Source organism: Takifugu flavidus, chromosome 10, assembly GCF_003711565.1.
Source record: "Takifugu flavidus isolate HTHZ2018 chromosome 10, ASM371156v2, whole genome shotgun sequence".
Taxonomy (NCBI): domain Eukaryota; kingdom Metazoa; phylum Chordata; class Actinopteri; order Tetraodontiformes; family Tetraodontidae; genus Takifugu; species Takifugu flavidus.
Genome location: NC_079529.1, coordinates 8,664,247 through 8,687,088, shown reverse-complemented (window position 1 = coordinate 8,687,088; position 22,842 = coordinate 8,664,247). Strand labels below are relative to the sequence as shown.

Here is a 22,842-nt window from a genome sequence, read left to right as displayed (position 1 = left end):
CTGGTGTTGCCCTTGAAGCCCCGTGGTCTTGATCATGGTGGAGCGGGTGGGTAAACAAGCAGCTAATCAGACCCGAGTTCCTAATCCGCACAATCCGGCAGCGTCACCGACACCGACGGACTCTGAGTCCGTTATAGACGAGCTGGGTTAACGAGAGGAAGAGTTGTTGATGTCAGGATGTCGGCTCACGTCAGTGTGGCGAAGAGACGGGCTGATTCATAGAGTGGAGGCAGTAAAGGGCCCTTTTGGTTATTTAAAAAAATTGCCACTGAACATTCCCTCCATCACACCACCACCCGGATATATCACACCTGCTGCTGACTCGAGTGGCCGCCCTCTGCGCCGCTTTCTCTCTGAGAAGCCGATTATTTCAAATACCAAAAGCGGAGACAGAGAAGGAGCCACAGCAGTTAGGACGCCTCTCGTTAAAGGCGATGTCGTCACCCCAGTGACAGTTGGACACGGAAGCACGAGAAGTCAATTGTTTTTATTTTTGGTCTGGAATCCCAATGAGATTTCTCATCAGTTTTGCCGTTTTCCTACAGAGTTGTGTCCTTGTGCGCTCGCCTAGGTGGTAAATATGGTTTAATAGAAAGTGAAATCCCATTTTAAATGGGGTACACAGTAACCCAGGGCTCCCTTGTTTTCCTCCTCTATGGTATTTTATATTCTACACTCACTCTCTCTTCTTTACTGTTTGTCTTAGTCTCATCTAGATTTACTGTCACTTAGTCCTGCTGCTCTTAATGGTCCATGTTATCTCTTTCCTATTTTCCCCCTGGTCTCTTTTAACCTCATCCATCCTTCAAATATCTCTCTCTCTCCCCCTTCCTTTCTCTCTTGCACTCTCTCTCTCTCTTCCCCCCTCATCTCCTCTTCCTTCCTCCACACCCGAAGACGACAGAACACCGTGGATAGTTAATAATTCTCTAATTTCCGCTCTTCACGGCGCGTAGAAGGTGGCGCAGATAACCTGATTTATCAGACGGCTATTAGAATGTGAATCAGGGGTATTAAAGCAATGGACATTAACGTGCGCATTGTTTAAACAACGCCACGGGACTAATGGATTTCAGAATGAATTTGTCAACACTGTTCGGTTGAATATAATTAGTCAAATGAGGGTAAAGCAGCGCAGGGAACCAGAGGAGGAGTCAGGAAGCCTTAAGCGAAGGGAGTCATAGAAACTGTTGCAGAAAATCACCCTTTTCTCGCCCAAGGACATATCAATTCTCTTCAATTTATGAACAATAAACAGCTTAATGTTGTGCCCTGCTTAAGCCGCCGCCGGTGTGCCTGGCGCTCACTGCTGCGATGGTCAGAATGAGAACGTGAAGCTGGAGAATAAAGAGCAGATTTTCAGATTACATGTATCAGAGATACTAATAACCATTTTAAGTAACAGCACAGCTTCTATGTGATGTTTAGAATATTCTGGGCCTTGTTGTTAATCAAGTGCAGATCTGCAAAGACTGAAAAGAATGTATTTTATCCATTTAGCAGCAGATTTCTGATTGGGACTCCAGGACTTCTGTCAGACTCCAGAGTTGTTTTGGTTCCATGGCTGGAAATATGTTTAGTTTTTGGTCAAATTATGTCCATGTCGGTGCATCAACCACCACATCTGCAGAGAGATGAATATTTACAGTTGTAATTTCCGGATCCTGGAGGCGTCAATGTCCAGTCATCCACCATAAAACAGAGACCCAGATGGAGTGTCTTCTATATTGGTGACTTTTGCTGTAAGCCCCCATTATTTTAGTGGAACAGAGTTGTTTTAACAGTGCACAAGGCTCTAAAGTTTGAAAAGCTGCATGTAGTCGGCGAAAAAAAGTAGTTTTCAGTCTGGTACTCCACTTGATAAACTCGTGTTTCAAAATATAAAAGCAGTATTAGCATACATCATAAAAGAACAGACCTTTATATGAGTCAGAATGATTTATTTTTTGTGTTTTTGCCACCCTGTCGCTCCAGTATGACTATATTAATCATGGTTTAGCACTTTGCCGCACTGGCGAGGTTCCTACTGTACGTCTACCCTCCTGGATCACTGTCGGCGCATGTGGGCGTGCAGAGCTGTGAAGGTTCACAGTTGTGTTGAGTAAGAAGAAATTTCAAGCGATGCCTGACAGAAAATGTTAACTTTGCAGGTAGGGTTTGAAATATGAATTGCAGAAATGATGACGGTAATATGACAGCTGAATACCCCCCCCCTCCACACACACACACACACACACACACACACACACACACACACACACACACACACACAGAAAGAGGCACACTCGCACAAAACTGAAGGAGTTCTCTCTGAAGTGGTTGAAATGAGCCGCTCAAATGAAGTTCAGAGCTACAGTAACTCACACACACACACATACACACACACACACATACACACACACACACGTACACACACCCACCCACCCTCTCCTCTGCCACCTTCCTGCTGTAGGTCCACCGCAGGAGGAGCGCCGACCGCTGGGCAGCGGGGTGTGGTGAGGGGGTGGCAAATGCGTGTCGCTTGAATACTAATGCTCCACTTTAGAAGTCAACCTCCTCTCTGTCCTCTCTGTCTCAGGGTCTCGCTGCATCCTTTCTTTACTTTCACAGTTTTTGTTGTTTGTTTTTTTAATATTCTTCTTTCCCAGCTCCACCGCTCCAGCATTTTTGCCCTTGTTTTCCTTCCACTCCTCACTCCAGGGCCAGCCTTGACTTCACCCCTTTTCAGCAAGAAAGCCAGAAAGAATCTTCTTTTTTTTAAAAAAAACTCATATTTAGACATTTTGAGGGGCTACAGAAGTGATTAATAATCAGGTTAGCGTACCGAAATTAGAAATTCAAGTGCCGTGACAACCCTAATCTGGTGAAGATCAGCCCTACGCTTTCCTCTCACTTTATAAATCCACACACACGCACACACACCCCCTTGACAAAGCCGACTAATTACAAGCGAGTGTCCACTGTCCACTCCAGCTTTCTTTAAGTAGCTGAGCAGGCTAATGAAAGCGAGGTGTGCGGCCAGAGAGCCACAACCAACAAATAATCAGTGCAGCCTTAATGCAGAATATTCCTCCTAATCCCTGTCAGTCTGGTAACTTCTGCTCTTTTATCCTGCATGCCTCCTCCTACAGATGAGAGCTAAGTGACACGAGCCAGGCGAGACTCCCCAGATGGGGCCCCCCTCTGGAGCGATACCTGCTCATTTTCTCGGCGGTGGCTCAGGCACGACTCGCCCTCGGCTCAAAATGGCCTCTGACACATCTTGGGTGTCTGATTTGTGCGCGCGCTGTTGACCCCAAGGACCGGCACGAATGCAGCCGGAGCAGGGAGATGGAGTGCAGCTGCTGCCCCTGAATGCTGACACGCACGCACGCCAGCCAGCGTGCGGCCGCGCACACACCTGCATAAGCACAATCTAGACTGGGTCAGCCAGGTTCAAAACATTTGTATTCATGGAAGGTTTTGCATTGGCTTCGCCACCTACAGTGTTTCATCTAACCGTGAGACGTGGCTTTCTGCGCTCACACTCGGAAGACCTTGGATTATGCCGGAGTGTTTTTATGGCTGTATTTATGGTAGTGTGGTGGTGCTGGCTGAACTCTCCTGACTGAATATATTTTTATTTTCTCCCCAGTTCTTCAAAATGCAGCTTTTTGAGGTTGGAATTGACCCATGAGACCCAGCAGTGCTGAACATACACATGCTGACTCCTTGCACATGTCGGTCCTAATCTCCACATGTGCTTGATGAATTCACAAGCAAAACAAGTGAAAGAATCCTCCCACAGGCTCCCGCTAGGGGTGTGATACACAACTCTCCTCACAATAAGCTGAATATGGTGTGTGAAAGAACATATTAATAGACACTAACTCTGCCCTAATTGCTGTATCGATAGATAATCTATCTCAGCGACCAGGACCATGAGGGGCAAACTGTGGCGGTTCCTCCCTTCTTCCGTTCCTCCCCCCTCCATGCGCTCCTCACTGCTTCCGGTTGACGCTAATTTCCAAAGATGTCTCCATCGGAAACAGGGGAGCGATGGTGTCACCTTCTAAAGCCCGACTCTCGCCGTGTTGGTATCTGACACACAGGCGGCAACACGGGAGCACGCCTGAATGCACGCTAAGGCGTCTACCTTGTAATTGAGTTGAAGGGAAGATGAAGTCTTAATAAAGCGGCCTCCCTTCCCTCCTGCAGACAAGCAATTCATTTCACATAAGAGCGTAGCTCCGCTGTTTGTAGCGGCGTGGGTTTTTTTGTGTTCTGGGGGGACACGACAGAACAGAAGAGCTTTGAAACTTGAATCTGAATTAGTCAGGTGAGTTTTTACTGTGATGCCTGCTTGGAATGTAAAAAAAAAAACATGAAAGCAATTATTGTCGTTATTTGCATCAGTAAAACCGCATTTTTAATGATAATGTCGGGTTTTTCTGCCTCCTCGAAAATGTTTTCTCAAATATTGAGCGTCAGTGTTTCACACTGGTTTGCACATAAGGACATAAATACGTAAATACCAAGTCGAAGCATAGAGAGCTGAAAAAAGGACAAATATTGGAGCAAAAACGAGTGATCTGCGTCGCGGCAGAGATATGGCACGCTCCTGATTCCTCTGATGATGAAGTTTGGGGATTAGAAAGGAAAACAGATCAGCATGAGGGGGATTTGGAGAAGATATGACATTTCAGAACTCTTTAATGAATCTCCCCAATTCCATATGAAGACGTGCTGCCGGTCCGCAGCGCAGCATCGCTTCAAACTTTAAATCGCAGCACTGCAAACCTACTCAGCATCCTTGCCTGGCCTCCTGTTCAGTGTGGAAATCCAACTTGGCTCAAGCAAGAGGGAAAGTTGGCTGGATCGCTCTCTCTCTCTCTCTCTGTCTCTCTGCCTCGCTCTGTCGTTCCCTCGCTAGTAAGAAACTAAAAATCCATAAAAGGCTCACAACTTTGTGATTGTTAAACACACTCGAGCAACTGCTACCACGCTTCCTGCCGCCCTCTAAAATTTGACAGAATCATCCGCGTCGGTTTGAGTTTTCTTGGTTTGACTTTTGCCTTGTTTTGCTCACACTGCTTGCTGATTCGCTGCAAAATGGAACGTTCTGGCGTCACCTGATAAACGCTGCGTAGTCAGCCGCATCCGGAATGCAAAAAATTTTTTTTTGCTTTTAATGGTTTTTACTAACTGTAGGGGATTCCTCTGGCAGATGAAACAATGGTGGCATCATTTAGCGGCGTCACGGTGCGTGGTCACCGGTGCGTCATCTACAACTGCAGGGCAGGAATACGCACCGAGCTCCAGCGTGGTGACAGAAAAGGGCGAAAATGGGGGGATGAGGGCAGAGAGAGGCATCGGAGTTCAGGTAGCCGGTTGACCCGGCAAGCCTGCCATGTGGCTGCACCCACCCAGGGCTGCATCCATCCTGCGCAAGCTCAACACAATCAGGCATCAGCGGCAAAGGGAGGGGGGGGGACGACGGTCGGTTACCATGACAACCAGGAGGTAGTGCCTGCATGGGACAAAGGCTGGCAGGTCCCGTTTGTGTGATTGAGAGAGAGAAAGAGAGAGAGAGTAAGTGATGTGTGGCAGAGCGAGCGAGGCCCTCCTGGGGCCCTCATTCATTTGTGTCTCGCTGAGACCACAGGAGCCCTGATGCAGCAGAGATGGAGGGGGGGGTGCGGCGGTTGGGGGCAAAAAGATGGGGGGGCGCTGCGGAGGAGGGGGGGGGGGTGAAAGAAAGGCAACTGATGTGGAAAGAGAGAATTAAAATGATGCCTAGAAAGGTGAAGTGTGAAGCAAAGAATTTGGAATAAATACACTCAGAGATCTTTTTTCCCCGTGATTATTTGTTCTCTCAGTCATCAGTCAAGTGCCCTGCCTCCTAAAGCACAGCCCGCCGTCTTGACATGGCATGCTATTAAAATTGGACTTCACTGTTCCCACTTTGGCAAATTAATTACACCAATTTGAAAATTCAAAGTTTTAATAACCCGTCGACCGGCGAGCTCTGATGACTTGAAGCGGCTCCGTACTCACTGTGCTCACTTTTCACTTTCAGGTGTAGATCACCAAAACAAAGACCTGACCAGAAACTTTGTGAGTAACTTCCCTCCCTTTTTTTTGGACTACTTCACACTGAGCTGCTTACTATTCCTACCAGTGCTGTTGAATTTAACAAACTTTGCTTCCAGTTTCCTCCAACCTGACCATAAAGCATATGTCGCCGTGCATTCCTGCCTCGTCCTATATAATCCTGCCTGCGTTTTAAATCCCACAGGCCAACTTCTCCTTTGCCACAGCAGATTGTCTGGCATGGCTAAAACCTGGCTGGAGACATAGACATAATTGCTCTTGTACCGTTTATTGCCAAGACGTCCTCCTCCCGTTATGCTCGTATACGCTGGCAAACTATTCATCCGGGCGCGCTCGCTTTTACGAGGCGCACATAAAACACTCGGAGCCGCGGCTTCGCGCCGATCACCATCAGTCAGGAGAAATACGCCGCTTCAAACGGCATTATTAAGAGTTTTCCGCGCCATTCCGTCAGTTCCTGTCATGTCACTCTGATGTTTTGTCATGAGACCAACGCTATATTACATCCCCTCTGTCTGTTTTTCCAGGAAGCCCTCGCCAGCTTCGACGTGCGTTCCGCGCACGGTCTGTCTCATGACCCCATGCCCGTCCAAGACGAGCTGAATAGGTACGTTTTCTCGGGCCTTTCAGTCATTTAAGGGAGATTCGGCTGAAGCAAATCATAGCAAAAGCAAAATTTTAAACTGATATCCCATCAGTTTGTGGCTGCAGTGTCAGCCTGTGAGACTGAAAAGATGCATTTTATTGTTAGTTATTTGTGTCTTTCAAATCTCGTGATCACCGTTCGAATCCAGAAAAGTGGGAGATGAAAGAACGGACCTGGCCCTGAACCATCACTTTTGATCTATGGTTTTTTTTCTTAGACTCTTGCAGTTTCTGATTGTTTTCTTTCTCAAAACTTGAAAAATGAAATAAAGGTCACCGACAGTGTTCCGCGGGCTCAATTAATTTACCCAGTTACCTCAGCAGCCAGCGTGGTGTGATGATGAATCTGGGACTCAAAGGCCTGTTTTTGTTTACTGCCGTAGGAACCCGAATGAATTATTAATCGCTTCCAATGATAAATCTGACACTGTTATCACTGTAAACTAACTCTTGCACTGTGAGAATAGAAAGCCTAACAGGCTCAGTGATGGTAAATAAGGGGATTTCATTAGCAGTCAGTCGGCTGAAGGCTGTCGTAGTCACAGTGTAATACCACGTAATTATACTGCTGTAAATATGTTAAAGAGATTTTAAAAGCCATCAGAGTTAGGTTGGTAAATATCACAATATTGTGCGTAACAATGTGTGTTCTGAATAAGACGTTCGTAGGAAAAACACCTTTCCCAGTTTGTCTGCACCGGCTTTGACGTCAGCGTGCACTCTGGGTAATTGTCAGGCCAGGCGTGATTCGGGTTGCTCCCAGGTCGACACGTCGGCCTCACATTCGGCCTCAGAGTGCAGCCAACGTCTATTCCTCCCTCTCTTTCAGCCACGGGACGCGTTGCGCAGGGGAAGTTGCCATGGAGGCCAACAACTCCTACTGCGGTGTGGGCATCGCCTTCAATGCCAGGATCGGAGGTGAGGAACGAATTGTCGGCCGTAGCGAGACAGTAGGACGCCGGTGGTGGGTGGACGGCAGCGGCTTCTGGAGCTGGACGTCGTCTGATTTTAAGATCCGACTGAGGAGGCATTTCAGAATTTCCTCACGTAATTCTTGACGCCGGCTGCAGTCAAGCCTAATTTTCCCATAGGGAGCGCCACTACCGAAGCATTCTTTCAGTGTCATCGGCATGAAACATGGCGGAGTCCTTCGTTTGAACCCTGACATCTGAACTCTGTCGCGAGCTTTGACCTTTGACCCCCCCACCCCCGCTCATTTGTCAGGGGCTGATCAGAGCCTCCTGTCAAAGGGACAGAAGAGAGGGAACGAGTTTATGTGCAAGACAGTGTGTTTTTTAAATTAGCTGTAATTTCACCTCGCTGAGGCCATTTTATCCTGACTAATAAACACAGTCTGATGCACAGGAGAAGAGGGGGTGAAGGGGCAGGATCAGAGAGAGGGGGAGGCAGGGAGGGAGGGGTGCACCTCAAACCTGCGGGTGTGCTTGAGACCTGATAATAAGACTCGCCTTTTTGTAGGTTTTCTATCTTGAAACTTTCTCCAAGTCTGCCTTGAGTGCATTTATTTGTGTCCAGGTTGAAAAATTCTTTATTTCCGCTGGTGTTTCAGTTCATTTATAGTTTACACTTGCCAGAATTTAAGATCACCGATCGATTAATCCACACGTGTTCGTGCCCACCATATACTGGGATGTTGCTGCAGATTCCAGTCTTGCCTTTGATAGCATGCTAAATTAGTGGAATACCCTGTAGGGTCTCTGGAGGGGATGAGAGGAAGTGCTGAGCTCAGCATCTTCTCCCTTTTTCTCAACTTTTTCTGTTGAAATGTAAGACTGCACGATAACTCCGGCGGCTGCAGACAAACTGCTGCAACGCCCTAAAAATGATAACAGAACAGTTTGTTTATGATGTGACAAGTTCACAGAGTATTTTGCTTAAATGTTTCTGTTGTCAGGAGTGTAAATAGTGAAGAAACGCGACGATTGAGATGAACTCAGTGGGTTTTAATTGAGTTTTGAGCAGAAAAAAGGCTAAATTAGCAACTCCCTCCTAAAAGCCAAATAACATGAATTGGTTCTCATGTGAACCTTCCTTCATGCCTGCTGGGCCTCCTGGGCCTTTTTTTTAATGGTTGCTGCTTCAATATTAAATCACGATTTAAAAGGGAAAAAAAGAAAACATTTTACCAACAGATTTGGCAAGGTTTTGAACCTTCCTTCTCGGGCCTCCGTGTTTGTTCCTCCTCCACTTCTCCGTGATGTCTTTATCAGCGCTCATCTTTTCCAGGTTCACGGGGTTCTCAAACACATCCCAGCATCAGTTCCTCCATTCACATCTGTGCTCCGTTTAGACTCCGTGAACAGCTCACAATCTTCTATAAACTTAAGAACAAGCAGTTCATGGGATGAAAGATCAAATATCTTTTGTATTGAATAGTAAATGTTGTCATTTTTGGACTCCCCGACATAAAATCAATCCATCACTTTTCCTCCAAGTAAGTGAATCATCTGGACCTCTGACACTAAAACCGGCCCGGCTGATGCATCTCTGAGGTCAGATGTTTTCTGAAGCTCCTGCTGACTCATAATCAACAGCAGCTCCAGAGTTCTTCTTATCCCACAGGGGCCCTTTTTTTACAGCAATAAGGAGAATCTGAAGGCAGATCCGGTTGTGCGTGTTTATTCTGCATCTGATGGTGGCGAAGGTGGCCGCCGCCACCTTCGACTCCGACTCCCCGAGAAATGGAAATGAAGAGCGGGAGAAGAGAGGAAGACAAACAGATGAAAGTGCCCAAGTGACAGAAAACAGATATGTAACACAGAAGCAAACACAGAGACAAACAAGGGGGAAACATGACAGACCAAAAGCAGGAAAACAGAAAAGAGAAGCGAGGCGGCGCACCGAGGGCAGCTGCTGCACTGGAATACTGTACCTCTGATACTGTATCAACTTTTTATAGATGAGCTTCTAAATTAACTCTAAAAACCATCCTCTTCATCTCAGTTTAAAAGCAGCGGCGTAACAAAATAGGGCTTTTAAAGATATTTTCGTTGCTTTTATTCTGCTTCCTCCAATCTCCCTGTGACCTTTTCCACCCCTTCCAGGTATCCGCCTGTTGGACGGCCCCGTCACCGACGCCATGGAGGCCACGGCTCTGACCTTCAACTTCCACTTCATCGACATCTACGTGTGCAGCTGGGGCCCGCGGGACGATGGGGCCACAATGGATGGGCCCGCCGTCCTGACAGAGCAGGCCCTTTGGCTGGGGACGCACAAGGCGAGTCCTTCATCTCAGAGTCCAAACGGCTGTCTGTCCCTCAGAGGACAAATTGTTGAGCTCTGCGCTTACCTAGATTTAATCAGGAACAAGTGTCTGCCGAATAGGCCGCTCGGTCGGGAGATAGCGGCTATCATCATCCAACACAGCCCCGGATGCAAAATTAAAAACACCGGAGGTCGACGTGTTCCTCAGAGAAGCCATTAGAACATGCCAGAGATGACTGACGTGAGGCAAATGCGCGTTCTTGACGAGCACCAAGTTGCCGTGTGTTTTCGAACCGAATCAAATATCTCTCGGTTTTCTTCAGACGGTGTCAGTTACCATGGCAACCCCCATGAGCTGCTGTTGAGCATAACCGGGTGTGTCGGATCAGCTGATTAAAGGAGCGCAGGACGTTTAGAGCAGTTTGGAGAAATACAATCATAGTTTGAGCCTTCGGGGGAGCTGCGGGTTCTAGTGACAGAAGAGGCTGTGAATAATGGTGGCACCGGCGCGCGGAAACGACTGTTGTGCAGTTTTTACAGTAGATAAATAAAGTTTGCAAGCGCTTTTCTCCAAATCGATGTTACAACCTCTGATTAAACTGTATTAACACAGCAGGGTTGAAAAGGAACCATCTCATCCTGATGACACGCAGCATCTGCTCCATTTAATCCGCTCCTCTCTGTCAGTAGCAGGACATGCCCCTCTTCCATAATTGTGCCTCTTTGTCCATTTCCAAAGCCTTCAGTTATCTCGTCCATCCGTCTTTCGCCATCGACGTCTAATTATCCGTGTTTTCTTTTCTCCTTCTGTTGCCGTTGTCAGGGCCGAAGAGGAAAGGGCAGCATCTTCGTGTGGGCGGCAGGTAACGGAGGACTGCAGTTGGATCACTGCGGCGCGGACGGTTATGTTAACTCCATCTACAACATCGCCATTGGCGCCGTCTCTCACGCGGGGAAGCCCGCCTACTTCGGCGAGCCCTGCCCTGGTGTGATGGCCGTCACTCTGTCAGGGGCCCGTGTGGGAGGCTCGCTACCACTGGTTACTGTGCGTGCACCATCTAACAACAGTATTTATCCTTAATGAGGTTACGTGTGTGTGCGCGTACGTGTTTGCGCGCCCGCACTGGCAGCTTTGCTCTTTGGCTCCTGTGAGCTGCGAGGAGCCTGTTAAAGAGCCGCCACCAGTATGATATTTATAGAGGCCTGCCAGATGACCTAGGTGACTGCCGGGCACACACAGGCAAACGAGTGTTAATTGGAGGTAAAGCGCCGATCAAGTGGCTGAGAAAGCCAGAGGAGGAAGCCAAGGTGTTGATGGGAGGGAGGCAAAAGTGAAAAGTTGAGAAAAACAGAGGCTGCTCCAGGGCTACAGAAGCCAAAGAGTCACTTTGCTTCGCCTCAGAGTACCTTTTATTCCACTTTTTTTTCCCTCGACACGGCGCTCTCTTTCTTATCGCACTAATGCTTGTCGCGTTTCCAGGTCACGGTTACCAGCAGCGGGGACGGCTGTGTGGAGCACTTCCAGGGAACGTCCAGTGCCGCCCCCATCGCGGCGGGAATTCTGGCCCTCGTCCTCGAAGTGAAGTGAGTAGCGCCTCGCGCCGCGGCGCAGTCCTGCTAACTCCCTGACACTGGAACACCAGTGCATTGATAAATCTGATTATTCTCTAGAGCGTTGCTCAAGGACACCTCGGCAGCGGCGGGGTACGTGCGCTCCCCCACAGCTGCGGTCTTTACTTTGATTTCTTGTCATGGTTGCGCTGATTGATCGGCTCTGTTTTCTGCCAGTGGTATTCCTTTAAAGACCACATTTATCACCTTGTTCCTCTGTGTACTTTTAGAGGCTCCTTTGCTGTTTCCACTGATTTCCCTCAGCACTTTGTCTCCGCTGCAGAAGACAGCTTTGTTAGAAGCCGTTTTCCCGCCATCCCCGTCCTGCGTTCAACACAGCGAGAGTCTGAAACCTCGGAATTCCACGTCCCACTACTGCGTCCCTCAGCCTTCCTCTGTGGGGGAGTCAAACAACCTAAAACAAAAAAATAATCTGTGGCGCAGACAACTTTTCTTTCACGGTGAACCGTTGTTTTCTCGTCCTTTAACTCGCCCCTGAGCTCCGTCATCCTTTGCTTCTCCGTCTGAAGCCTCAAATATATCACTCAAATATATCCTCCCACCCCGCATTGTCTGCCACTTCCGACCATTTTCTGAAACCGCTGCCTCCCCCCTCATTTCTCTTAACTCTCCAGCTGTCGGTATGACCCCAGGCCTGGTGTTTTGTGGCGATATCTGCGGCGGCGGCGTCTCCTTCGCGTTATGGATGGCGTTAAAGGCCGGCTTTACGGCTCCAGCTGTCAGGCCGCAGCATCTCGGTCTCAGTCGCTTGGCTGTAAAATGGAGCGCGGGTCCCCCTGGGTGAGAAGGCTCCCAGGACATTACTGTTAAAGGCTTCACCATGACCCACCGCTGCTGAGTAAACTATATATCACCTCGATCCAAAGCATTCAGCTCACGTCTTCATGGCTCCCTCTCTCTCCCTCTCTCTCTCTCTATCATTCCCTTTCCCGGTTTCTCACACATGCTCATTTCTCACTCTGTACATTTTACACATTGATATATTCCGCCATTCTCACTCACATGCTCGCATCCCCCCCCGATCCCCATTCATTAGGAACAGCCTGTCTGCACAGCATCTGCAAGCTTCTGAGTGTTCTGAACAGCAGAGCGGCGTCACAATTAGACGCTCCCGGGTCAGATCAGGTTAGCGAGAAAAAGGTTTGTCGTTAACTGAGTGGGCAGGACGTGATTAAGGTAACGGATCGACTTTTTAGACCACGAGCGAAGCAATTTCAAAATTTTTAATTCAATTCAGAGGCTACTAATTAAGCTAGCTAATTTTGGAGTCCAGCTAATGATGAAAATATATATATACTATATGTGTGTGTGTGTGAGTGTGTATATACACACACACACACAGTACATTTTAGAATGGATGTTTGAGACATCTTCTTTCAAAGATTCTGCTGATCTGGAATTTATTCTGCATTTCCGAGGTGATTTTTTCTTTATTTATTTGTCATCTGGTCCTGAACCCTGGAAATTTTGTGCCACATTTGCTGTTCTGATGTACATAAAATGATGCAGAGGAAGAAAATAAATGTCCAGTGAGAGAGAGTGTTTTATTTTGTGTTAGCAAACGTGCTAAAGTAACACACTGACACAGTTAAATATAGACAGTTCTTGCTCATCGTAGCATCTTAATATTGACATCGAAGCCTGCTTACTTATTGACGCCGTCTCAAAGACACTTAGATTTTCTTTAGACTTGCAGTCATTTGCAGACGTGCTGTGTTTGCAGGAATCCACATTTTTGTAGGTATTCATAATCAGTTGATTTGTGTATTTCACACTAATCCCCCTGTCACTTTCTCCGTTATCTCCTCCTCCGTCTGCACCCTCCACAATTGCTCCATCTTTGGATAATGAGAAGTTCTTGCGATCCAATATTTGATCTTTTGTTAATTCATCAAAGCTGACTTCCGCTGTCGTCTTTTCTAAATGTTTGTGCAGTCGCAGAGACGTGGAAACAAATCATCTTTGTCTTTTCTGATGGGGTCTGATATGAAACGTGTTAGCTGTTGACACTGTAGCGGCGGTGGAAGTGCGTTGTTATCAAACGTAACGGAGTCTGAACGGATGCCCGCGTCGCTAAAAACCTGTTTCAGTGCTCTGCTGCCCCCCCGGCGTCGCGGCGTCACTGTCGATCCGTCTCTCTGACTCGATTGGCCCGTCTGTCTTCATCCGTCCAGCCAACCATCAGGGTGAATCAATTTGTTCTTTATCACTCTTTCTGTGTCTGTTTGTTTGTTCACTTCATCACTGCCTCTGCCGCTCTGTCAGTATCTGTGCCGCTCTATCCATCTGCCTGGAGGGAGCTAAAACTTCGGTTTCACCGTGATTCACGCTCTAAATCTGACCAGTCGCTTTATTCAGCTGTATTAAAGATTCGATTGATAATCATTTCACCTCTTTTAACCTGTTGGTCCCTGACAGCAGAGTCAAAGACTAGCCACTCGTCTTTAGCGCTCGATGCTAACTCCACGTAGAAAGATAACAGCACAGCTGCCATAAATCTCCAGGAACAATTTAACATAAAAAATGAATCCGTTCTACATTAAAGTTCTTGCCAGAAAGTTTGCACAATGCAGTTTCTCAGCCTCTTTCAGCACCTTATAAATCTCACTGCACTTCAGAGGGCGACATCAGAGTTTTTAAATCACCAACACTGCCTCCAACATGGTCATGTGCCTGCCAAGGAAACACTTGCCTTTATACTTTTTTATATAAATTAAATCATCTCCGGCGGTGTCTTATATCTTCCTGGCTCTTTAAGTGTAGCTGTTATGCAGCACGTACCCCTTCCTGCAGCACAGAACATCTGAAAATAATTCATCCACTTCTCTTTGCCCATTTTTCTCTCTGCCCGCGTTTGTTCCGTGAATGAGAAGTAATGTGCAGAATGTTCTCTGTGGGGAGTTAAAGAGTAATCAGACATTCATCTGTGTGGGGAGAGAACACGGAAAAGTGGATTCACTCCTTCTAATTGGTCTTATTTCAAACCCACGTGCTCCTTCCTCGCTGTGGAGGAACGCCTGCGCTGGTATTTTTCATCTGAAGTGGATTAAAGGTCATTGGGACATCTGACTTCATACAACCTTTATTTGATAATATTAAGTTACCGATACCTCATAAATGCTCTCCGCAGTGAGATTTTATTTAAATGAGCTCGTCAACACTTGCTATTTCAGAAAATTTCCCCACACCGAGCAAGTTCAAACTTCAAAATACTACAAATTTGTCTTATTCCTGGATAACGAGTGCAAAGTGTCTGTGGCCTGATAGAGACTGGCACACACAGTGGTGCGTGGGTGTGTGCGTGTGTGGGTACACATGTACTCATTAGCCACAGAAATCAGGGCCTTGCCGGTAGAGTGTATTTAAAGGAGATTGCAGGCATGCAGTTATTGGACTTGGCCTAATTGATAAACCCATTAGTAACACTTGTTCAGATAACATGGGAGGAATCTCAGTCTGCGCACAGTCACTCAAATGGGTTCACTTAGGCTTAGAGAGCAGCACATTAAGAGAAGATTACAGAGCGATGCGGAGCGTCTCACCACTGCATGCCTCACTACTGTGAGATTAATTGAGACCAACTAAGGACTGAGGCAGAGGAACGTTGGACACCGACACCTCACTGCCTGTGTGGGTGTGTGTGTGTGTATGTGTGAGACACTGTTTCTCATGTGTTTTCTCATGTGAGCGTGTGCATCTTCTTGTTTCCCGTGCGTTTCTTTCAGCCGTGCTTCTGTCTCATGGTGGATGTGCGTCTGTCCCTCTCCACATGTGTGTCAGTCGCTCGGCCCTAATCTGAAGCCGGTAGCTCCGCCGAAGATCTAAATGCGAGGTGTCCAAGCAGAAAATGTGTTGCCTGGGATGAGACGGCGGGGTTTAAACCGCTCCTGGGCTTGTTGCAGCACATTATCGCCCGCTGTTACTCATGTCTCCTTCACTTCCAGTTAGGCTGGACCCAAACTGGACCTTTCACAGCACAGGCGTTGATGTATTGTGAATGGATCGATCGCATTCGGCCCGTAACAATTCACAAGTCTCGAATGTTCCCGATCTGAACGGAATCTGTGTCGTTTTAAAATGCAGGAAATCTAAATTATTCAGCGCGAGATGCGACTGTGATCCCAGCTGATCTGATAATCTGCACACCTCTCTGTGGGGAAATAATTAAAATCCTTTATTCTCATCCTTTTCCTGGAAACCTTGCTGTTGTTTTTCCAGGTCTGGTTCCAGTGTTGCGCCTCGTGAGCACGTGTCCGTGCAAAAGTCCAAATAAAAAGTGCAGGAACCTTTACACATCCCGATTTTTTTTAATTACTTCAGTTCACACAGTAATTTATGCTGCTTATGTAATTTATGTTAATTCTCTTCACTATTAATTCAAATGAGAGCCATTATTAACTATATTATATGTAAAAACAAGCCTGCGTGTGTGTTTGCGCTGGTCAGATCATATCTTTTCTTTGGGAAAAAACATATTGATTGTCTTGCTCATTTTCACCTCTTACCTCTCACTTGGTCTTTAAAGGAATTGAATGGCTTGTGCTCCCTGCAGAAATTCACTTTGGATGGTTGTTTACCAGAGAAAAATGTTGAGTGTGATGCTTCTAAATGATAGCGAGCTGACAGTGTTTTCCACTGGGTCCTGATCTCTCTCTTTCTTTACCCCTTCATCTTTCTGTCCCCTCGATTGCCCATCTCTGGTGCTCTCTCCCCTGGGCTGGACACTTTGTCCTTGTGCTCTCCGTCTCATCCTCCTCCTCCTCCTCTTCCTCCTCCTTCTCCGCCTCCTCCTCTCTGCCCGGGCCCAGTGTGAGTGATAAATTATTCGTGGGCATGCTCTGAGGGCCCAGGGCTGCTCATTCCTGCACACAGAGGACTAGCATTGATCCGGCCTGTGGTTCAACTTAATTGGAAACCCAGTTACACCATCTAGAGTCACACAGAACACCAAGCACGCACGCGCGCACGCACACAGCGCACGTACATCTTGACAAGCCATCTTCTGTAAAGTGGCACTAATGCGCACATATGCAAAAAAGAGTTACACTTAAGTGAAAGTCCAAGGGTATTATAACAACCAATAAATGTACACACGTGTACATTTTGTCGTGCACTATAGTTTTAATTTGAACAAAGGAAGAAGATCTGACCCACAAGGACATTCGGACGGAGGCAAACCTCAAATCACAATTGCACACTTTATAGGTCCGAACTCTGGGTTCTGAGCTCCACTAAAGAGGGCTAACAGTCCACACCGGAGCAATATGGCGGCCCAGGGTTATCGATCGGACCGAGACACTGACTATCGTACAGCTAATAGATTACATCAGACACATCGGAGCGGCTCAGTCAATGAGGCCTGATCCTATTAACTGGGGATTTGTAAACAGCTGTGTGCTCGCTGAGATGGCTGCTGTGCTGCTCTGTGGGGCTCGACCAGAGGAGAGGAGGAGAGGAGAGGAGAGGAGGAGGGGAAGGGGAGGAGAGGAGAGGAGAGGGAGGAGAGGAGAGAGGAGGAGAGGAGAGGAGAGGAGAGGGGGAGAGGAGAGGAGGAGGGAGGAGGAGAGGACGAGGAGGAGAGGAGAGGGGAGAGGAGAGAGAGAGGAGAGGAGGGGAGAGGAGAGGAGAGGAGAGAGGAGAGGAGAGGAAGAGGAGAGGAGGGGAGGGAGGAGAGAGAGGAGGGGAGAGGACGAGGAGGAGAGGAGGGGAGAGGAGAGAGGGGAGAGGAGAGGAGAGGAGGGGAAGGAGAGGAGAGGAGGGGAGGAGAGGAGAGGAGGGGAAGGAGAGAGAAGAGAGGAGAGGAGAGGAGGGGGAGGAGGAGAGAGAGGAGGGGGAGGAGAGGAGAGGAGGGGAGAGGAGAGGAGAGGAGGGGGAGGAGAGGAGGGGGAGGAGAGGAGAGGAGGAGGAGGGGAGAGGAGAGGAGAGGAGAGGAGGGGGAGGAGAGGGGAGGAGAGGAGGAGGAGAGGAGAGGAGGGGAGAGGAGAGGAGGGAGGAGGAGGAGGAGGGAGAGGAGAGGAGAGGAGAGGAGAGGAGGGGGGAGGAGGGGAGAGGAGAGGAGAGGAAGAGGAGAGGAGGGGGAGGAGAGGAGGGGAGGAGGAGGAGAGGAGGAGAGAGGGAGAGGAGGGGGAGGAGAGGAGGGAGAGAGAGGAGGAGGAGGGGAGAGGAGAAGAGAGGAGGAGAGGAGGGGAAGGAGAGGAGGGAGGAGGGAGAGGGAGGGGAGGAGGAGGAGAGAGGGGGGAGGAGAGGAGAGGAGAGGAGGAGGAGAGGAGAGGAGGGGAGGAGAGGAGAGAGAGGGGAGGAGAGGAGAGGAGGAGGGGGAGGGGAGGGAGGAGAGGAAGAGGAGAGAGGAGAGGAGGGGATAGAATATAAACAACAAGTATATTAACATGTATATTTTTTCTAAAAACAGACTTTTTCTCAGACTGGTTCTGGTGAAATAGGAATTCTAAACATTTTTGATCAACAACAGCAAGAATGTATCCCCCTCAAAACAAACAAACAAATAAATAAATGCAAGCAGACTAAGTAATGAGCTGATGGTTTCCCTGAGGGTCAAAGGTCGCTGTTGTTCACCTCAGAACATCCTTCAACAGTCTAACTTGGACACTCCACTGAGCACTGACGCCTTCCTCCACCCCTGCGAAAGCATTCAGATCTAATGTGCTGTATTAAAAGTGCTGTTGTGCTTCCTGGCAGCCGGAGCAAACAGCAGGAGAACACATCGCTCTTGTGCTGATGCAAAGAGGAAGCAGAGAAAACAGCCTCCAATTTTATGTGAGAGAAAGCTCACAGGCTAACAGCTCAGTTCATCTCAAGTCCATTTCAGCATAAGTAATACTTCTGTTTAACCAGCACAATAGTAGATGCTGGTCATGGGGGTTTGGGATTAATTTCATGGCCTGTACCTATTCTCACGTCCCTTCAGGGGCCGTGCAAAGAGTGGGAACATTAAGGCAGAGAAGAAAGATGGCGGTGAACCGACTTCTCAGCCAACAGTGTGTTTTTAAGAGCAAAACGACTTTTCCAAAATAAATAGATCTGTGTCGCGAACTGCTAGGAGGGAGAAAAGCCCTCGGTTCAATAATTAATTCCCGAGTCGAGGGTTTTGGAGAGCCGCTGATTGGGCTGATTCTTTTTTTTATTCTGTTATGATACAAAGGAGGCCGTTTGAAGTAATTTGTCCCAGAGAGAGCGGCTTGGAATACCATACATGCTTTGATTTAGCAAAGCAAATTTAATTTTGTTTGCTTTATGCAAACCAGTCGGGGCCGCGGGGGTTTCTCTGATTCCACCAGAGGGGTGATGGTGGTGCTGCTGCTGCTGATGATGGAGGTGGGGGAGCGCACACAACAGAATTACGCCGCCGCCGCCGCTAATGTATAATGGGGAACGCACGCTCACTCACACACACACACAGACACATGCAGTGAGCAGCAACAGTTCAAAAGTACAAAGCCTACCCCCCCCACACACACACACACACGCGCGCACCCCAACAAACACACACACACACACACCCTCCGATCCCTTTGAAATCAAAGCTTAAAATAATTGTTTGTGCGTTGTGTTTTGTTTCTTTCTATCTTGGCTATTATTAGTGTTACTGGTATTATTCCCATCATGTTGTGTTAGCCGCCCGCTCTCTGCTGCTTGCCGGGGTTTTGTTTTATGCCGTTAATGAAAGCTTCTCTGCCCGCTTTTGTTCTGCTTCTTTTTTATCCCATACGTGAACGGAATCCGGTACATCTGTTTGTATCGGCGCCTGATATTTCCCGAGATCTCTAACACTCGCCGGCACATAATGAAGAGGCTACTTGTGATTTTATTTACTTCAAAGGAATTTCCTCTGTGCCTTTTTTTTTTTTGCCGTTGTTGCAGACATCTGTCATTCCGCGAAATTACGGAGCTCTTCCCTAACATTGAGGCTTGGGCGTGCATGATAGATTCTGCAGTTATGTCATTAATGGTGAGGGAAATGAAGACTGACTGTCTTGCACACCTTTAATTACCTTTCGCCTGCTCCTCTGTGCTGCTGAAATGACTGTACGTGTACAGATGTTATACAGCAAAGGTATTCCCGCTCAGAAAGGGGAAATACAGTTCTGAATGGGTGGCCAAGCCATTTTCTCATACTCCATTCACCACATTTTTCTTAAGGAACAATAATGAGTGGATAAAGTAGAAAAACCCAATTTCCTTCATGCTTTTTATTTCCTCAAAAAGCCCTCGTTGACGACCCTTTGGTCTTTTGTTATAGAAAACTGAGCTAATATCCTCCAGCTCTCGGCGCAGTTTAAAGGTCTTAATTGGATTCCATTAGTATATTGCTTGACATGACACTTGAGTGCGCTCTATTAGAATTCCCCTGTCTGGGATTAAAAAAAGAAGTCTTTTCTACTTTCGCCTCTCTAGGCGCTTTCCTTAAAATATTCCTTGCTGGTTCCACAGTATTTTAGTGACACCATTAGTAAAACATAAGCTTTCTTAAAGGTGCTATTGCGAAGTCTTCATCACATCACGGAGGTTTTACCATTTAACAAAACCTAGCATTTGGGGGAGAGTTACATGTGTGCCTGATGGAGGGCTGCTTGCTCCGTAAAACAGTCATCCAGTCCGCGGTGAGCTCCCTGCAGGGTTCTTTTTAGAGTATCACACGGAGTTGAAGTGTTTCCTCTGTGGTCTGGCTCTGTGTAGAACACGGACTGAAGGAACGGCGCGTTTGATGTTATTCTGTTTCATGTGTCTTGCCCCAGTCCTGAGCTGACATGGAGAGATGTTCAGTATCTGATCGCCAGGACGGCGAAGATCCCCAACGCCATGGAGCCCGGGTGGAACATCAACGCCGCGGGATACCACGTTCACCACAGGTACCGTCCACGAGCACGCTCCGCTTGCTGTTGTGTACGTTTAATCCTCACGGGCGACCAAAGTGCAGGCGATAAACACAACTAGTTCTCTCTTTAAGGGTATGTTTGTGCCCTCAGAAATGTGCTGCTCCCTGCTGAGAAGGCCCGACTATCACGTTCCAGCCTTGTTGCTAAGCTAAACAGCCACTCTGTCAGTCTGCACACATTGGAATTTCTTGTGTCCAAACGGGCACTAAAAGCTTTAATAAACATCTATCATTTCTGCAGATACAGTAGCTTATGGAGTAATGGGCTCTTGTAAACCGAGTTTTGTAGGTGGGTTCCTGAAAAAGCTGAAGCGTCACTACTGTTTAATCACAGTTTGAGAGGTTGTGTGTGTGTGCATGTATAAGATTCATTTGTGTTTAACGTAAATGCACCTTTTTTGCATTTTGATCATCTACTAATCGATCACATGTGCAAGAAGCATCAGGCCCCGAACGTACACGCACGCGCACATGCGCATGCGTGCAGAGACGCACACAAAGCAGCTGTTTTATGGCAGCGGAGACAGGTGATCTTGTCCAGAGAGGAGTGTCATTGTAATCCTCTAATGTTATTATCACACCCACGGCGTGTCAGGGTGTCCGTACCTGCTCTGATTTACAGCGGCTGCAGGAAATGGAGAGAGTGAGCCATGTGCTCCTCCAGACATCCTATAAATGCTTTTACAATGCTTTTACAGTGTCAGCCTGGCGATGACATATCGGTAATCAGTCACAGCGTTGTGATGTTTTCCCTCTGCCGCTCTTTCTCAATCACCCGAAGATTTCCTCTCCTCATCACGGCTCTTACCCCCACATCTTCTCCTCCTTTCTTTGTGTTTGGCCTCCCCTTGTCCTTCCTTTCTCCTTCGTCTTCTTTTCCGATTCGTCCCTCTCCTCGCCGCCCTATTTCCCCGTCTTCTGTCCCTTATTTCACAGCATGCCCATGTCATAAAATAGATTGTAATTACTGTGTTGCTGTGAGTAGAATGGATTAATTAAAATATAATGATGCCGATCACACCAGCGGGTGCCTGTTGAAATCTGTCCATTTAGGGCCGTGGCAGAGGAGTCATATTGCCACGATCACACTGCCGGCTAATTATGAAGAATGGGTTTTTGCATGGGTGAAGACGGATGGACGAGACAGCGCAATGAGTACAGGGTCATTTACCATCAATGAGAATGTTACAATACATTAAAGATCAGATGTGATATCTGTAATAAGAGGATGTTTAAGAAAATTGAAGTTAATGTGGAATATTGATGGGGTATAGCAGGAAGCGGGAGATTAGGAGGGTTGTCAGAGGGCACAAAACAGGGATTTCATTCCTTTATGCCGGACAATAATGTCTTGAATAGATTGCTCAAAGTAAAATTTGAACAAAACTTTGCTGCTACGGAGTCATTCCTGGTGACGGAGCAGCTCCATCTTTGGCTGGGGATAGTTCCTGATTAATTAATTGATAAGTTTCAGGATATCCACTTAAAAGTTTGGAATTTTTCCTGTGGAAGGCCAGTGTAAATAATCCCTTTGTAGAAATGAGCTGGCCCACTTGAAGTGTTGATTGAAGGGGCTTCTTAAGCCCAAAATCAAACAGAATAAAACAGTTTTCCGCACTATTCGGCCTATTGTTTGCAATCAGGAATGTTTTTTTTTTCAGTTTCCTGTTGCATTCAAATGTCAAAATCCTTGTTGCACTTCTGCTTCAAATGAGCAAAAATGGCTGCAGCTGGCTGCAGTGTAACCTCAGAAAGTCAGATTAAGGACAGATGGTTATGGTGAAAGAAGCAGCCATGTGGCTTCTTCGAAGCTGGACGCAAAGTAGCTGCCTCCCTATAGACGACCTGCCGGTGATGCGTGCCGTTGTGGGTTTGTATATTTTGGGGTATGGGGGTGATTGGGAGGGGCTCACGCTTCCCAGAGTTCCCATCTGTCTGACCCCCATACACGCTGGGAGCTTTAGAAACTCTTAATGTTGGGGAGCGACCACCACTCCCTACCCGCTGCCATGACGACAATAAACATGTCAGCCGCCACACGCCGGAGCAATCTGCAATCAGATTTACTGTGCATGAAATATGGCAGCGCTTTTATTGGCCCAAAGACTTGTCAGTCATAATTTATAGGCTGTTGCCACGCCGGCTGTGATGTCAGCGACGCTTCCTGCACCCTCGGGAGAATCAAGGGGAAAGTGACAGAGATGGGGGGGGGACTAGAAATGTCTGCGCGTATGTGAAGAGGAAGAGAATGGGGGGAGAAAAGGTGATGGGGATGAGCGAAGGAGGGAGAAGGATACATCCACCCTCTTCCTCACTGTGGGGAGTTTATCAGGTTGAGGGAGTGAAAGTGTCAG

General features: G+C 47.6%; 1 protein-coding gene across 11 annotated transcripts in view; it reads left to right on the top strand.

Moving 5' to 3' along the window:
- LOC130533158 (furin-like) overlaps nt 1-22,842 on the top strand; it is a 116,963-nt gene that overhangs the window by 56,937 nt on the left and 37,184 nt on the right. For 10 of the 11 annotated variants that reach the window (XR_008952497.1, XM_057046356.1, XM_057046355.1 and 7 more), the window contains 7 exons: nt 6,059-6,096; nt 6,621-6,700; nt 7,568-7,656; nt 9,804-9,976; nt 10,787-11,008; nt 11,444-11,547; nt 20,349-20,462. Coding sequence is in view for 10 of the 11 variants with exons in the window: in XM_057046356.1 (XP_056902336.1) it covers nt 6,059-6,096; nt 6,621-6,700; nt 7,568-7,656; nt 9,804-9,976; nt 10,787-11,008; nt 11,444-11,547; nt 20,349-20,462 (820 nt within the window). In the remaining variant the exon portion in view is untranslated. The remainder of the gene's footprint in view (nt 1-6,058; nt 6,097-6,620; nt 6,701-7,567; nt 7,657-9,803; nt 9,977-10,786; nt 11,009-11,443; nt 11,548-20,348; nt 20,463-22,842) is intronic. The other variant, XM_057046361.1, reaches the window with a different exon arrangement.